Source organism: Scyliorhinus torazame, chromosome 19, assembly GCF_047496885.1.
Source record: "Scyliorhinus torazame isolate Kashiwa2021f chromosome 19, sScyTor2.1, whole genome shotgun sequence".
NCBI classification, from domain to species: domain Eukaryota; kingdom Metazoa; phylum Chordata; class Chondrichthyes; order Carcharhiniformes; family Scyliorhinidae; genus Scyliorhinus; species Scyliorhinus torazame.
Genome location: NC_092725.1, coordinates 8,944,179 through 8,959,373, shown reverse-complemented (window position 1 = coordinate 8,959,373; position 15,195 = coordinate 8,944,179). Strand labels below are relative to the sequence as shown.

At 58.3% G+C, this 15,195-nt stretch overlaps 1 protein-coding gene across 2 annotated transcripts in view; it reads left to right on the top strand.

The window, feature by feature from the left end:
• kif22 (kinesin family member 22) overlaps positions 1-15,195 on the top strand; it is a 196,206-nt gene that overhangs the window by 112,427 nt on the left and 68,584 nt on the right. For both annotated transcript variants that reach the window (XM_072484041.1, XM_072484042.1), the window contains exon 5: positions 10,476-10,685. In XM_072484041.1, coding sequence (XP_072340142.1) covers positions 10,476-10,685 — 210 coding nt within the window. The remainder of the gene's footprint in view (positions 1-10,475; positions 10,686-15,195) is intronic.

The following is a 15,195-nucleotide window of genomic DNA, read 5'->3' as shown; positions in this document are numbered from 1 at the left end:
ATACCCGAACTCTCTCCCACACATACCATAAAATACCCGAACTCTCTCCCACACATACCATAAAATACCCGAACTCTCTCCCACACATACCATAAAATACCCGAACTCTCTCCCACACATACCATAAAACACCCAAACTCTCTCCCACACATACCATAAAATACCCAAACTCTCTCCCACACATACCATAAAACACCCAAACTCTCTCCCACACATACCATAAAATACCCAAACTCTCTCCCACACATACCATAAAATACCCAAACTCCCTCCCACACATACCATAAAATACCCGAACTCTCTCCCACACATACCATAAAATACCCGAACTCTCTCCCACACATACCATAAAATACCCAAACTCTCTCCCACACATACCATAAAATACCCGAACTCTCTCCCACACATACCATAAAATACCCGAACTCTCTCCCACACATACCATAAAATACCCAAACTCTCTCCCACACATACCATAAAATACCCAAACTCTCTCCCACACATACCATAAAACACCCAAACTCTCTCCCACACATACCATAAAATACCCAAACTCTCTCCCACACGTACCATAAAATACCCGAACTCTCTCCCACACATACCATAAAATACCCAAACTCTCTCCCACACATACCCTAAAATACCCAAACTCTCCCACACATACCATAAAATACCCGAACTCTCTCCCACACATACCATAAAATACCCGAACTCTCTCCCACACATACCATAAAATACCCGAACTCTCTCCCACACATACCATAAAATACCCGAACTCTCTCCCACACATACCATAAAATACCCGAACTCTCTCCCACACATACCATAAAATACCCGAACTCTCTCCCACACATACCATAAAATACCCGAACTCTCTCCCACACATACCATAAAATACCCAAACTCTCTCCCACACATACCATAAAATACCCGAACTCTCTCCCACACATACCATAAAATACCCAAACTCTCTCCCACACATACCATAAAATACCCGAACTCTCTCCCACACATACCATAAAATACCCGAACTCTCTCCCACACATACCATAAAATACCCGAACTCTCTCCCACACATACCATAAAATACCCGAACTCTCTCCCACACATACCATAAAATACCCGAACTCTCTCCCACACATACCATAAAATACCCAAACTCTCTCCCACACATAACATAAAATACCCGAACTCTCTCCCACACATACCATAAAATACGCTAGAAGAATTCTGCCGACATTTTGCAAGTCAGTGGTTCAAGGATCCCCTTACCCCAAAGGACAGTATCGTTTATTGTCACAAGTCGGTTTCAATGAAGTTACTGTGAAAAGCACCTAGCCCCCACATTCCGGCACCTGTTCGGGGAGGCCGGTACGGGAATTGAACCCGCGCTGCTGGCATTGTTCTGCATTACAAGCCAGCTGCTAAGCCCACTGTGCTAAACCAGCCCATAATTATTGCCATGGAGCGAATGCGAGGATGGTTCACCAGACGTGTTCCAGGGAAGGTGGGACTGTGCAATGGAGACCATGGCTGATATCTTTCTCATCCCCGTTCTCCTGCCTTCTCCCCATAACCCTGATCCCCGCATTAATCAAGAACCTATCTTTCTCGGTCTTTTTTTTAATAAATGTTTTTTATTGGGTTTTTGAACGAAGTATATTTACCGTTATGTACACAGAATAAGATATATATAGAGAGAGGCGCACACAAACATACCAAGAAAAAAAAGTAATAATAAAACATAAATAAAAAATAAAATAAAGTAACTGTTTGGGTATTGTGCACCAGCTCAACAACAGCAACTCTGTACAATTTGCAATATTATTTACAACACATAAGTAGGCATCTGTTTGTGGGGGGAGATTGGGGAGGTAGATATACATTTGGGTGTCGAAGAAACAATTACAATGGGCAATACGCGAATGAGTCTGGTGTTGGTGTTGTCGCTTGCTTCTCCCGGATGGATTTCGCTGCCGTTGTCGTCTCGCGCTCACCTCCGCTTCAGCCGTTCCTCCCGTCTCTCGCCCGGATTCTCCTTGTTCTCTGTTCCTGGAGATGCCAAGTTTGTTATCGTTTCCTGTGCCCTCCTTCTGGCTGTCATTCCTTGGCCTCCCTGGTTCTCCACTACTGTTCCCTGTCTCTTCACTCTTTTCTCCCCCCTTCTGTCCCCTCCCCTCCCCCCCCTCCTGAGGTTCGCCTTTCCCTCTTGGGTTTATCTGCCCCATCTCCCTCACCCGGTCTGTCTATCCCTCCCTCGCCTCGGCTACTTTCCCCTGATTCTTGGCTACCTGGCTATTCTTCTGCTTGTTCGTTGGCCACCAACAGGCCCCGGAACAATTGGGTGAATGGCTCCCACGTTCTGTGGAAGCCGTCGTCTGACCCTCTGATGGTGAATTTGATTTTCTCCATTTGGAGAGATTCCGAGAGGTCGGACAGCCAGTCTGCAGCTTTGAGCGGTGCTGACCGCCAGCCAGTCTGCAGCTTTGGGTGGTGCTGCTGACCCCCAGCCAGTCTGCAGCTTTGGGTGGTGCTGCTGACCGCCAGCCAGTCTGCAGCTTTGGGTGCTGCTGACCGCCAGCCAGTCTGCAGCTTTGGGTGGTGCTGCTGACCGCCAGCCAGTCTGCAGCTTTGGGCGGTGCTGCTGACCGCCAGCCAGTCTGCAGCTTTGGGGGGTGCTGCTGACCGCCAGCCAGTCTGCAGCTTTGGGTGCTGCTGACCGCCAGCCAGTCCGCAGCTTTGGGTGCTGCTGACCGCCAGCCAGTCTGCAGCTTTGGGTGGTGCTGACCGCCAGCCAGTCTGCAGCTTTGGGTGGTGCTGACCGCCAGCCAGTCCGCAGCTTTGGGGGGTGCTGCTGACCGCCAGCCAGTCCGCAGCTTTGGGTGCTGCTGACCGCCAGCCAGTCTGCAGCTTTGGGTGCTGCTGACCGCCAGCCAGTCTGCAGCTTTGGGTGGTGCTGACCGCCAGCCAGTCTGCAGCTTTGGGTGCTGCTGACCGCCAGCCAGTCTGCAGCTTTGGGTGGTGCTGCTGACCGCCAGCCAGTCCGCAGCTTTGGGTGGTGCTGACCGCCAGCCAGTCTGCAGCTTTGGGTGCTGCTGACCGCCAGCCAGTCTGCAGCTTTGGGTGGTGCTGACCGCCAGCCAGTCTGCAGCTTTGGGCGGTGCTGCTGACCGCCAGCCAGTCTGCAGCTTTGGGCGGTGCTGACCGCCAGCCAGTCTGCATCTTTGGGTGCTGCTGACCGCCAGCCAGTCTGCAGCTTTGGGTGGTGCTGACCGCCAGCCAGCCTGCAGCTTTGGGTGGTGCTGCTGACCGCCAGCCAGTCTGCAGCTTTGGGTGCTGCTGCTGACCGCCAGCCAGTCTGCAGCTTTGGGTGCTGCTGCTGACCGCCAGCCAGTCTGCAGCTTTGGGTGGTGCTGACCGCCAGCCAGTCTGCATCTTTGGGTGCTGCTGACCGCCAGCCAGTCTGCAGCTTTGGGTGCTGCTGCTGACCGCCAGCCAGTCTGCAGCTTTGGGTGGTGCTGACCGCCAGCCAGTCTGCAGCTTTGGGTGCTGCTGCTGACCGCCAGCCAGTCTGCAGCTTTGGGTGCTGCTGCTGACCGCCAGCCAGTCTGCAGCTTTGGGTGCTGCTGCTGACCGCCAGCCAGTCTGCAGCTTTGGGTGGTGCTGACCGCCAGCCAGTCTGCATCTTTGGGTGCTGCTGACCGCCAGCCAGTCTGCAGCTTTGGGTGCTGCTGCTGACCGCCAGCCAGTCTGCAGCTTTGGGTGGTGCTGACCGCCAGCCAGTCTGCAGCTTTGGGTGCTGCTGCTGACCGCCAGCCAGTCTGCAGCTTTGGGTGCTGCTGCTGACCGCCAGCCAGTCTGCAGCTTTGGGTGGTGCTGACCGCCAGCCAGTCTGCAGCTTTGGGTGCTGCTGCTGACCGCCAGCCAGTCTGCAGCTTTGGGTGCTGCTGACCGCCAGCCAGTCTGCAGCTTTGGGTGGTGCTGACCGCCAGCCAGTCTGCAGCTTTGGGTGGTGCTGCTGACCGCCAGCCAGTCTGCAGCTTTGGGTGGTGCTGACCGCCAGCCAGTCTGCAGCTTTGGGTGGTGCTGCTGACCGCCAGCCAGTCTGCAGCTTTGGGTGCTGCTGACCGCCAGCCAGTCTGCAGCTTTGGGTGGTGCTGCTGACCGCCAGCCAGTCTGCAGCTTTTGGGGGGGGGCTGCTGACCGCCAGCCAGTCTGCAGCTTTGGGCGGTGCTGCTGACCGCCAGCCAGTCCGCAGCTTTGGGCGGTGCTGACCGCCAGCCAGTCTGCAGCTTTGGAGGGGGGCTGCTGACCGCCAGCTGAACAGGATTCTACGGTGGGCGATCAGGGGGGCAAAGGCAAGGGCGTCCGCCCTCCTCCCCAGGAATATATCTGGCTGGTCTGATACCCCGAAGACTGACACTTTCTGGCATGGCTCCACCCTCATCTCCACCACTTTGGACATTGCCTCGAAGAAGGCTGTCCAGTACCCCGCAAGTCTGGGGCCAGAACATGTGGTTGGCCGGGCCTCCTTGGCACCGTTTACATCTATCCTTCACCTCCGGGAAGAACCTACTCGTACGAGTTCTTGTTAAGTGGGCTCTATGTACCACTTTTAGTTGCGTCAGGCTGAGCCTTAGGTACGTGGAGGTGAAGTTGACCCTATGCAGTGCTTCGCTCCAGAGTCCCCACCCTATTTCAATCCCCAGGTGGTCCTCCCATTTCTTTCTTGTTGCGTCCAGTACGGTGTCGACCCTCTCTACCAGTCGCTCATACATGTCACTACAGTTTCCTTTATCTAGGATGCTTGCGTCCAGTTACTCTTCCAGTAATGTCTGTCGTGGCGGTTGTGGGTACGTCCTTGTCTCCTTTCGGAGGAGGTTTTTGAGTTGCAGGTACCTTGGCTCGTTTCCCCAGGCTAGCTGGAATTTCTCTGTCGTTCGTCCAGTGTTGCGATATCTGTCTCTGTCTTAAAGACACTCCGTGATTTGGCCCCACAGCCTTCCGCGCCAAAGTGTTCCACAGATTCACCACCCTCTGGCTGAAGAAATTCCTCCTCATCTCTGTTTTAAAGGATCGTCCCTTTAGTCTGAGATTGTGTTCTCTGCTTTTAGTTTTTCCTACAAGTGGAAACATCCTCTCCACGTCCACTCTATCCAGGCCTCGCAGTATCCTGTAAGTTTCAATAAGATCCCCCCTCATCCTCCTGAACTCCATCAAGTACAGACTCAGAGTTCTTAACTGCTCCTTATATGACAAGTCCTCATTCCAGGGACCATTCTTGGAAACCTCCTCTGGACTGGACCCTTTCAAAGGCCAGCCTTAGACACGGGGCCCAAAACTGCTCGGAATACTCCAAATGGGGTCTGACCAGAGCCTTATACAGCCTCAGAAGTACATCCCTGGTCTTGTATTCCAGCCCTCTTGACATGAATGCTAACATTGCATTTGCCTTCTTAACTGCCGACTGAACCTGCACATTAACCCAAAGAGAATCGTGAACAAGGACTCCCAAGTCCCTTTGTGCTTCAGATTTCTGAAATCTTTTTCCATTTCAAAAATAGTCCTCTATTCTTCCCTCCAAAATACATAACCACTTTTCCACATTGTATTCCATCTGCCACTTCATTGCCCGCTCTCCTAGCCTGTCCAAGTCCTTCCGCAGCCCCCTTGCTTCCTCAATACTACCTGTCCCTCTACAGATCTTTGTATCATCTGCAAACTTAGCAACAGAGCCTTCAGTTCCTTCTTCCAGATCATTAATGTATATTGTGAAAAGTTGTGGTCCCAGCACAGACCCCTGAGGCACACCACTGGTCTTCGGCTGCCATCCTGAAAAAGACCCCTTTATCCCCACTCTCTGCCAGTCAGACAATCCTCTATCCATGTCAGTAACTTGCCCCTAACACCATCTTATTTGGGAGCCTCCTGTACAGCACCTTGTCAAAGGCCTTCTGGAAATCTTAAATAGATCACACACATTCGCTCTCCTCTGTCTGACCTCATTACTTCAAAGAACTCTAACAGATTTGTCAGGCATGACCTCCCCTTGATGAAGCCGTGCTGACTCGGTCCTATTTTACCGTGCACTTCCAAGTACTCCGCAATCTCATCCTCAATAGCAGACTCTAAATTTTACCAAAGGCCCAAGTCAGGCTAACCGACCTATAATTTCCTGACTTCTGCCTCCCTTCTTAAACAGGGGTGTTACATTAGCCACTTTCCAATCCTCTGGGACCCTTCCTGCCTCCAGTGATTCCTGAAAGATCATCAGTAATGCCTCCACAATTTCCTCAGCTATCTCTTTTAGACGCCTGGGGTGTAGTCCATCTGGTCCAGGTGACTTATCCACCTTCAGACCTTTCAGTTTCCCCAGAACTTCTCCTTAGTGATGGCCACTACCCTCACCTCTGCCCCCTTATTCTCCTGAAGTTCAGGTGTGCCACTGGGGTCTTTCCCCGTGAAGACTGATGCAAAGTAACTATTCAGTTCCTCTGCCATTTATTTGTTCCCTATTATTACTTCTCCAGCCAAATTTTCCAGTGATGCAATGTCCGAACTTGCGTCTCTCTTACCTTATATATAGGGGGGGGGGAAACACTTGAAATCTTCCTTTATGTTACTCACTGGCTTGCATTTTTATTTCATCTTCTCCTCCCTTATTGCTTTTTTAGTTGTCCTCTGCTTACTTTTAGAGGCTTCCCAATCCTCTGGCTTCCCACTAATTCTCGCCACTTTGTATGCTTTTTCTTTTTCTTTTATGCTTCCTTGACTTCCCTCGTCAGCCACGGATGCCTCGTCTTCCCCTTAGCATGTTTCCTCCTCCTTGGGATGAATTTCTGCTGTGCCTCCCGAATAACCCCCAAAAACTCCTGCCATTACTTTTCTACCATCCTCGGCCCAACCACACTCGGCTGCTTCATCATTGACCTGCCTTGCATCATAAGGTCAGAAGTGGGGATGTTTGCGATGACTGCACAATATTCAGCACTATTCGCGAGTCAGATAATGAAGCCGTCCGTGTCCAAATGCAGCAAGACCTGGATGGTATCCAGGCTCGGGGCTGACAAGTGGCAAGTTACACTTGTGCCAAACAAGTGCCCGGCAATGACCATCTCCTACAAGAGTGGATCTAACCATCTCCCCATGACATTCAATGGCATCACCATCGCTGAATCCCCCACAATCAACATCCTGGGGGTTCCCATTGACCAGAAACTGAACTGGACCCAGCTGCATTAATACTGTGGCTACCAGGGCAGATCAGAGGCTGGGAATCCTGCGGAGAGTAGGTCACCTCCTGACCCCCAAAGCCTGTCCACCATCGATAAGGGTACAAGTCAGGAGTGTGATGGAATACTCTCCACTTGCCTGGATGAGAGCAGCTCCAACAACACTCCAGAAGCTCAACACCACCCAGGACAAAGCAGCCCCGCTTGATTGTTCCCCCTTCCACAAACATTCACTCCCTCCCCCACCGATGCACAGTGGCAGCCGTGTGTACCGTCTACAAGATGCACTGCAGTAACTCACCAAGGTTCCTCAGGCAGCACCTTCCAAACCCACGACCACCCCCATCTAGAAGGACAAGAGCAGCAGATACCTGGGAACCCCACCAGCTGGAGGTTCCCCTCCAAGCCACTCACTACCCTGACTTGGAAATATATCGGCCGTTCCTTCACTGTCGCCGGGGCAACATCCTGGGACTCCCTAACAGCACAGTGGGTGTACCTACACCTCAGGAACTGCAGCAGTTCAAGACGGCAGCTCACCCCCACCTTCTGAAGGGCAACTCGGGATGGGGAATAAACGCGGCCTAACCAGCGACACCCACATCCTGTAACTGAATAAAAAAAGAAAAACCTTCCCAACGAGGCTCCCCTAAAGGTTCCTTTGCCTTTAAGTTTCCTAACTTTAAAAAAATAATCTTTGTTGTCACGAGTAGGCTTACATTAACACTGCAGTGAAGTTACTGTGAAAAGCCCCTAGTCGCCACATTCTGGCACCTGTTCGGGTACACAGAGGGAGATTTCAGAATGTCCAATTCGCCTAACAGCACGTCTTTCGGGAGGAAACCGGAGCACCTGGAGGAAACCCACGCAGACACTGGGAGAACGTGCAGACTCCGCACAGACAATGACCCAAGCCGGGAATTGAACCTGGGACCCTGGAACTGTGAAGCAATGGTGCTAATCACCGTGCTAATGTGCCGCTCACATTAATCAAGTCTGCCTCATTACACGTCACCAAATCCAGAATTGCTTGTTCCTTCGTGGGCTCTACCACAAGTTGCTCTTGTCTTGGGACCCGCTACCAACCTCATTTTCCCCAGTCCACCTGCATATTGAAGTCACCCATGATTATTGTAATATTGCGACGGTGGCACAGTGGGTGGCAAGGCTGTCTCTCAGTGCCAGGGACCAGGGTTGGCACGGTGTCACAGTGGGTGGCAAGGCTGTCTCTCAGTGCCAGGGACCTGGGTTGGCACAGTGGTTAGCAAGGCTGTCTCTCAGTGCCAGGGACCTGGGTTGGCACAGTGGTTAGCAAGGCTGTCTCTCAGTGCCAGGGACCTGGGTTGGCACGGTGTCACAGTGGGTGGCAAGGCTGTCTCTCAGTGCCAGGGACCTGGGTTGGCACAGTGGTTAGCAAGGCTGTCTCTCAGTGCCAGGGACCTGGGTTGGCACAGTGGTTAGCAAGGCTGTCTCTCAGTGCCAGGGACCTGGGTTGGCACAGTGGTTAGCAAGGCTGTCTCTCAGTGCCAGGGACCTGGGTTGGCACAGTGGTTAGCAAGGCTGTCTCTCAGTGCCAGGGACCTGGGTTGGCACAGTGGTTAGCAAGGCTGTCTCTCAGTGCCAGGGACCTGGGTTGGCACAGTGGTTAGCAAGGCTGTCTCTCAGTGCCAGGGACCTGGGTTGGCACAGTGGTTAGCAAGGCTGTCTCTCAGTGCCAGGGACCTGGGTTGGCACAGTGGTTAGCAAGGCTGTCTCTCAGTGCCAGGGACCTGGGTTGGCACAGTGGTTAGCAAGGCTGTCTCTCAGTGCCAGGGACCTGGGTTGGCACAGTGGTTAGCAAGGCTGTCTCTCAGTGCCAGGGACCTGGGTTGGCACAGTGGTTAGCAAGGCTGTCTCTCAGTGCCAGGGACCTGGGTTGGCACAGTGGTTAGCAAGGCTGTCTCTCAGTGCCAGGGACCTGGGTTGGCACAGTGGTTAGCAAGGCTGTCTCTCAGTGCCAGGGACCTGGGTTGGCACAGTGGTTAGCAAGGCTGTCTCTCAGTGCCAGGGACCTGGGTTGGCACAGTGGTTAGCAAGGCTGTCTCTCAGTGCCAGGGACCTGGGTTGGCACAGTGGTTAGCAAGGCTGTCTCTCAGTGCCAGGGACCTGGGTTGGCACAGTGGTTAGCAAGGCTGTCTCTCAGTGCCAGGGACCTGGGTTGGCACAGTGGTTAGCAAGGCTGTCTCTCAGTGCCAGGGACCTGGGTTGGCACAGTGGTTAGCAAGGCTGTCTCACAGTGCCAGGGACCTGGGTTGGCACAGTGGTTAGCAAGGCTGTCTCACAGTGCCAGGGACCTGGGTTGGCACAGTGGTTAGCAAGGCTGTCTCTCAATGCCAGGGACCTGGGTTGGCACAGTGGTTAGCAAGGCTGTCTCTCAATGCCAGGGACCTGGGTTGGCACAGTGGTTAGCAAGGCTGTCTCTCAGTGCCAGGGACCTGGGTTGGCACAGTGGTTAGCAAGGCTGTCTCTCAGTGCCAGGGACCTGGGTTGGCACAGTGGTTAGCAAGGCTGTCTCACAGTGCCAGGGACCTGGGTTGGCACAGTGGTTAGCAAGGCTGTCTCTCAATGCCAGGGACCTGGGTTGGCACAGTGGTTAGCAAGGCTGTCTCTCAATGCCAGGGACCTGGGTTGGCACAGTGGTTAGCAAGGCTGTCTCTCAGTGCCAGGGACCTGGGTTGGCACAGTGGTTAGCAAGGCTGTCTCTCAGTGCCAGGGACCTGGGTTGGCACAGTGGTTAGCAAGGCTGTCTCACAGTGCCAGGGACCTGGGTTGGCACAGTGGTTAGCAAGACTGTCTCTCAATGCCAGGGACCTGGGTTGGCACGGCACAGTGGTTAGCACTGCTGCCTGAAAGTGCCACGGACCAGGGTTGGCACATTGGTTAGCACAGCTTCACAGCGCCAGGGATCTGGATTTGATTCCCGGCTTGGGTCACTGTCTGCGGAGTCTGCACATCCTCCCCGTGTGTGCGTGGGTTTCCTCTGGGTGCTCCGGTTTCCTCCCACAGTCTAGAGATGTGCGGGTTAGGGTGGATTGGCCGTGATAAATTGCCCTTGGATGGGATTCCGGAGATAGGGTGGGCGTTTGGGCCTCGGTGCCGGTGCAGACTCGATAGGTCGAATAGCCTCCTGCACTGTAGTGATTCTATCATCTTTGCGTCTCCGGCACCAATTGGAAATGTACTAACGTAGCCGGCTTGTGTCAGGTGCTGGATCTGCTGGAGAACGGGCACCAGGACCTGCCAATCCGAGAGGACAGAGAGAAAAACATCTTCATCCCCAACCTGACGCAGCAGCCCATCACCAGCTTTGTGGAATTTGAACAGTTCTTCCTGCCAGCGACAGAGAAACGCACCACAGCCAGCACCAAACTGAACTGTCGTTCCAGCCGCAGTCACTCCGTCCTGCTGATAAAGGTACAGCTTTAACTGGACAAATCTCTGCGCACCCCTCTTGCTCTGGCCCGCCTTGCGCTGACGCATGTGGTTCCCCCCTCCCTGGGAGCTGCCCCCCCCCCCTTTCTGGCAGAGTTTGGACCATGTGAGACCCCTCCCTGCCCTCTCTGCCAGTGCTCTGAGTAACGTTCTGCCTTGCTGAGTTTGGGATGAGGGTGGCTGGTGAAGTGAGACGCCCCCATCCCCGTGGCTGGTGAAGTGAGACGCCCCCTTCCCCCGTCCCCGTGGCTGGTGAAGTGAGACGCCCCCGTGGCTGGTGAAGTGAGACGTCCCCGTCCCCGTGGCTGGTGAAGTGAGACGCCCCCTTCCCCGTCCCCGTGGCTGGTGAAGTGAGACGCCCCCGTCCCCGTGGCTGGTGAAGTGAGACGCCCCCGCCCCCGTGGCTGGTGAAGTGAGACGCCCCCGTCCCCGTGGCTGGTGAAGTGAGACGTCCCCGTCCCCGTGGCTGGTGAAGTGAGACGTCCCCGTGGCTGGTGAAGTGAGACGTCCCCGTCCCCATGGCTGGTGAAGTGAGACGCCCCCATCACCGTGGCTGGTGAAGTGAGACGCTCCCTTCCCCCGTCCCCGTGGCTGGTGAAGTGAGACGCCCCCGTCCCCGTGGCTGGTGAAGTGAGACGCCCCCGTCCCCGTGGCTGGTGAAGTGAGACGCCCCCGTCCCCGTGGCTGGTGAAGTGAGACGTCCCCGTCCCCCGTCCCCGTGGCTGGTGAAGTGAGACGCCCCCGTCCCCGTGGCTGGTGAAGTGAGACGCCCCCGTCCCCGTGGCTGGTGAAGTGAGACGCCCCCGTCCCCGTGGCTGGTGAAGTGAGACGCCCCCTACCCCCGTCCCCGTGGCTGGTGAAGTGAGACGCCCCCATCCCCGTGGCTGGTGAAGTGAGACGCCCCCTACCCCCGTCCCCGTGGCTGGTGAAGTGAGACGCCCCCTACCCCCGTCCCCGTGGCTGGTGAAGTGAGACGCCCCCTACCCCCGTCCCCGTGGCTGGTGAAGTGAGACGCCCCCTACCCCCGTCCCCATGGCTGGTGAAGTGAGACGCCCCCTACCCCCGTCCCCGTGGCTGGTGAAGTGAGACGCCCCCTACCCCCGTCCCCGTGGCTGGTGAAGTGAGACGCCCCCGTCCCCGTGGCTGGTGAAGTGAGACGCCCCCTACCCCGTCCCCGTGGCTGGTGAAGTGAGACGTCCCCGTCCCCGTGGCTGGTGAAGTGAGACGCCCCCTTCCCCGTGGCTGGTGAAGTGAGACGCCCCCGTCCCCGTGGCTGGTGAAGTGAGACGCCCCCGTCCCCGTGGCTGGTGAAGTGAGACGTCCCCGTGGCTGGTGAAGTGAGACGCCCCCGTCCCCGTGGCTGGTGAAGTGAGACGCCCCCGTCCCCGTGGCTGGTGAAGTGAGACGTCCCCGTCCCCCGTCCCCGTGGCTGGTGAAGTGAGACGTCCCCGTGGCTGGTGAAGTGAGACGCCCCCGTCCCCGTGGCTGGTGAAGTGAGACGCCCCCGTCCCCGTGGCTGGTGAAGTGAGACGTCCCCGTCCCCGTCCCCGTGGCTGGTGAAGTGAGACGCCCCCGTCCCCGTGGCTGGTGAAGTGAGACGCCCCCGTCCCCCGTCCCCGTGGCTGGTGAAGTGAGACGCCCCCGTCCCCGTGGCTGGTGAAGTGAGACGCCCCCGTCCCCGTGGCTGGTGAAGTGAGACGCCCCCGTCCCCGTGTCTGGTGAAGTGAGACGCCCCCGTCCCCGTGGCTGGTGAAGTGAGACGCCCCCGTCCCCGTGGCTGGTGAAGTGAGACGCCCCCGTCCCCGTGGCTGGTGAAGTGAGACGCCCCCATCCCCGTGGCTGGTGAAGTGAGACGCCCCCGTCCCCGTGGCTGGTGAAGTGAGACGCCCCCGTCCCCGTGGCTGGTGAAGTGAGACGCCCCCTTCCCCGTGGCTGGTGAAGTGAGACGCCCCCTTCCCCCGTCCCCGTGGCTGGTGAAGTGAGACGCCCCCGTCCCCGTGGCTGGTGAAGTGAGACGCCCCCGTCCCCGTGGCTGGTGAAGTGAGACGCCCCCGTCCCCGTGGCTGGTGAAGTGAGACGTCCCCGTCCCCCGTCCCCGTGGCTGGTGAAGTGAGACGTCCCCGTCCCCCGTCCCCGTGGCTGGTGAAGTGAGACGCCCCCGTCCCCGTGGCTGGTGAAGTGAGACGCCCCCGTCCCCGTGGCTGGTGAAGTGAGACGCCCCCTACCCCCGTCCCCGTGGCTGGTGAAGTGAGACGCCCCCATCCCCGTGGCTGGTGAAGTGAGACGCCCCCTACCCCCGTCCCCGTGGCTGGTGAAGTGAGACGCCCCCTACCCCCGTCCCCGTGGCTGGTGAAGTGAGACGCCCCCTACCCCCGTCCCCGTGGCTGGTGAAGTGAGACGCCCCCTACCCCCGTCCCCGTGGCTGGTGAAGTGAGACGCCCCCTACCCCCGTCCCCGTGGCTGGTGAAGTGAGACGCCCCCTACCCCCGTCCCCGTGGCTGGTGAAGTGAGACGCCCCCTACCCCCGTCCCCGTGGCTGGTGAAGTGAGACGCCCCCTACCCCCGTCCCCGTGGCTGGTGAAGTGAGACGCCCCCTACCCCCGTCCCCGTGGCTGGTGAAGTGAGACGCCCCCTACCCCCGTCCCCGTGGCTGGTGAAGTGAGACGCCCCCGTCCCCGTGGCTGGTGAAGTGAGACGCCCCCTACCCCGTCCCCGTGGCTGGTGAAGTGAGACGTCCCCGTCCCCGTGGCTGGTGAAGTGAGACGCCCCCTTCCCCGTGGCTGGTGAAGTGAGACGCCCCCGTCCCCGTGGCTGGTGAAGTGAGACGCCCCCGTCCCCGTGGCTGGTGAAGTGAGACGCCCCCGTCCCCGTGGCTGGTGAAGTGAGACGCCCCCGTCCCCGTCCCCGTGGCTGGTGAAGTGAGACGTCCCCGTGGCTGGTGAAGTGAGACGCCCCCGTCCCCGTGGCTGGTGAAGTGAGACGCCCCCGTCCCCGTGGCTGGTGAAGTGAGACGTCCCCGTCCCCGTGGCTGGTGAAGTGAGACGTCCCCGTCCCCGTGGCTGGTGAAGTGAGACGCCCCCGTCCCCGTGGCTGGTGAAGTGAGACGCCCCCGTCCCCGTCCCCGTGGCTGGTGAAGTGAGACGTCCCCGTCCCCGTCCCCGTGGCTGGTGAAGTGAGACGCCCCCGTCCCCGTGGCTGGTGAAGTGAGACGCCCCCGTCCCCGTGGCTGGTGAAGTGAGACGCCCCCGTCCCCGTGGCTGGTGAAGTGAGACGCCCCCGTCCCCGTCCCCGTGGCTGGTGAAGTGAGACGTCCCCGTCCCCGTCCCCGTGGCTGGTGAAGTGAGACGCCCCCGTCCCCGTGGCTGGTGAAGTGAGACGCCCCCGTCCCCGTGGCTGGTGAAGTGAGACGCCCCCGTCCCCGTGGCTGGTGAAGTGAGACACCCCCGTCCCTGTGGCTGGTGAAGTGAGACGCCCCCGTCCCCGTGGCTGGTGAAGTGAGACGCCCCCGTCCCCGTGGCTGGTGAAGTGAGACGCCCCCATCCCCGTGGCTGGTGAAGTGAGACGCCCCCGTCCCCGTGGCTGGTGAAGTGAGACGCCCCCGTCCCCGTGGCTGGTGAAGTGAGACGCCCCCGTCCCCGTGGCTGGTGAAGTGAGACGTCCCCGTCCCCGTGGCTGGTGAAGTGAGACGCCCCCGTCCCCGTGGCTGGTGAAGTGAGACGCCCCCGTCCCCGTGGCTGGTGAAGTGAGACGCCCCCGTCCCCGTGGCTGGTGAAGTGAGACGCCCCCTACCCCCGTCCCCGTGGCTGGTGAAGTGAGACGCCCCCGTCCCCGTGGCTGGTGAAGTGAGACGCCCCCGTCCCCGTGGCTGGTGAAGTGAGACGCCCCCGTCCCCGTGGCTGGTGAAGTGAGACGCCCCCGTCCCCGTGGCTGGTGAAGTGAGACGTCCCCGTCCCCGTGGCTGGTGAAGTGAGACGCCCCCGTCCCCGTCCCCGTGGCTGGTGAAGTGAGACGCCCCCGTCCCCGTGGCTGGTGAAGTGAGACGTCCCCGTCCCCGTGGCTGGTGAAGTGAGACGCCCCCGTCCCCGTGGCTGGTGAAGTGAGACGCCCCCGTCCCTGTGGCTGGTGAAGTGAGACGCCCCCGTCCCCGTGGCTGGTGAAGTGAGACGCCCCCGTCCCCGTGGCTGGTGAAGTGAGACGTCCCCGTGGCTGGTGAAGTGAGACGTCCCCGTCCCCGTGGCTGGTGAAGTGAGACGCCCCCTTCCCCCGTCCCCGTGGCTGTTGAAGTGAGACGCCCCCGTCCCCGTGGCTGGTGAAGTGAGACGCCCCCGTCCCCGTCCCCGTGGCTGGTGAAGTGAGACGCCCCCATCCCCGTGGCTGGTGAAGTAAGACGCCCCCGTCCCCGTGTCTGGTGAAGTGAGACGCCCCCTTCCCCGTGGCTGGTGAAGTGAGACGCCCCCTTCCCCCGTCCCCGTGGCTGGTGAAGTGAGACGCC